At 45.0% G+C, this 2,291-nt stretch overlaps 1 protein-coding gene across 1 annotated transcript; it reads left to right on the forward strand.

Moving 5' to 3' along the window:
• Nucleotides 1–1,340: 1,340 nt before the first annotated feature.
• On the forward strand, nucleotides 1,341–2,050 carry LOC142430494 (translationally-controlled tumor protein-like). Its single transcript, XM_075535577.1, has 2 exons — nucleotides 1,341–1,732; nucleotides 1,780–2,050. The coding sequence occupies exons 1-2, from the start codon at nucleotides 1,341–1,343 to the stop codon at nucleotides 2,048–2,050; spliced, it is 663 nt and encodes a 220-aa protein (XP_075391692.1).
• The last annotated feature ends 241 nt before the right edge of the window (nucleotides 2,051–2,291 follow it).

The following is a 2,291-nucleotide window of genomic DNA, read 5'->3' on the forward strand; positions in this document are numbered from 1 at the left end:
GTGTATGTGTATGTGTGCTTCAACATTACCTTGGATCTAGGAGGTTCACTGTGTAGGGACTGCTGGTCCACAGAAGAACTCTGATCCAGGTCTCCTTTCTTGCTGTAGTCAGGTCCTACATCTCTCTTTTCAATTCTCTATAATGCTTTCCGAGATTGTGCTGCTATACCTCAGGATAATCCCTTTACCTTCATCTCAGAAAGCTTATGAAGGGAGTAAAGGATTTACCAAACAGCCTGAATCCCTTTACCATGGAATGTCTTCACACATGATACCATCACAACTGATCCATCAGAGTTTCATTTTATATCATCATCATAAAATAAACCAAACCCAGTAACACTGTGTCCATTCCCCCTCATAGCCAATCATTGGACAGACTAGAATTGCTCCCTAGTTCCCTCAATGTTGTCCATAATAGGATCCCCAAACTTCTGGCCCTATTGCATGTCCTATTATCAGGAAAACAGAAAAATCACCCATATCCCTGCAGGCAACTGAAAATGTTTTCATTATATACCATAATCCAGAATAAGAGTAAAAATATTCTTACTGCCATTGCGTCAGAGCAGACTAATAACTATTTAGGACAAGGTAGAACTGCTCCTGTGAGTTTCTATGACTGTAATTCTTTCTGGGATTAGAAAACCACATATTTCTCCTATAAAGTACACGTGGACCATTCCATTTCCACTCAAGAGGAAGTATCAGGTACTTTGACAAAAACTAAAATATGTCTTTATGGGAGCAAACTTCTCATCTTTTTCAATTGGAAACTTGGTGAGTTTGAAGCCACCATCTCTTGATTAATAGACCCACTGAGCATACTACTCGACCAGACTCTAAAACTGACATGATTACATAATTACTACACTACAGAGAATTATGACCCCAGAAAGTTGATACAGATAATGAACCTCTGCATATAATTAAGATATTTAAACACAATGAGGGCCCCGAATAGGTACTAAGCTTTAAAAGAGATAGAGAGTGAGCAGTACATACAAATCTGTTTGCCCTGTTTATATTGAATACAGCAAGTAAATCCATATCTTCAAAATTCAATATAGATTACACCCAGTTCACCCCAAAAGTAGACTTGTATGCTTTCTGTTACACATGCTCATTATGAAAGAAATAAATACAATACTTGTAAGGCTTTCACAAACAGAAAGTCATTCTCTTCCCATTTGGGTGGGTAGAAAGTTACATTTTATGTGACTGGACCAATACATAGCATAATGAGAATTTTAGAACATATTGGGATTGTCAATAATTTAATCTTGCTTGCATGCACAATAAGTGCCCATGGAAGCAGAAGTCAAGAGATCACGTGAACCATGACATTACATAAATCTGCTTCAAAAGACCTCTTGAAAGTGTTGAAAAGCACCCCGCCCCTTCCGCCGGATGACCCTCCCCTTCCGACGCCCCCCCCTCCCCCAGCGCCAACTGTAACTTTCGCTCCCTTCGCACTGTCCGCTTGGAGCTCCGAGCTGCCCCGAAGCCAGCGCAGCCACCGCCCTCTCGCCGCCGTCATGATCATCTACCGGGACCTCATCAGCCGAGATGAGCTGTTCTCTGACGTGTACAAGATCTGGGAGATCACGGGCGGGCTGTGTCTGGAAGTGGAGGGCACCATGGTCCACAGGACCCAAGGCCACATCGATGACGTGCTCATCGGCGGCAACGCGTCCGCTGAAGGCCCGAGGGCGACGGGCCCGAGCACAAGGTGGTCACCGGCGTGGACATCATCATTAACCATCACTTGCAGACCAGCTTCACCAAGGAGACCTACAAGAGGTACATCAAGGACTACATGAAATCCCACAAAGGCAAGCTGGAGGAGCGGAAGCCGGAACGCGTGAAGTCCTTTATGACCGGGGCTGCCGAGCAGATCAAGCACATCCTCGCCAATTTCAAGTACCAGTTCTTTCAGGGAGAGAACATGATTCCCAACGGCATGGTGGCCCTGCTGGACTACCGCGAGGGCGGCGGGACCCCGTACATGATCTTCTTCAAGGACGGCTTAGAGATGGAGAAGTGCTGACAGTGGGCAACGCACGACCGACCGCCCACCCGCCCCTCCTCCTAGCTGTCTGCGGTCCACCCACAGGACACCAGGACCGAGACAAACGCAAAAAAAAGAAAAAGAAAGTGTTGAAAAGCAAAGATGTTACCTTGAGGATTTTAAAGTATGCCTGCAGGAGCCTTGGAATTTTCTGATTCTTTCTTTTTCCTCAAACCATTTTGAGAACTAATCCAGATATCACATCATTCAATAGTTGTAT

Source organism: Tenrec ecaudatus, chromosome 17 (genome assembly GCF_050624435.1).
Source record: "Tenrec ecaudatus isolate mTenEca1 chromosome 17, mTenEca1.hap1, whole genome shotgun sequence".
Lineage (NCBI taxonomy): Eukaryota > Metazoa > Chordata > Mammalia > Afrosoricida > Tenrecidae > Tenrec > Tenrec ecaudatus.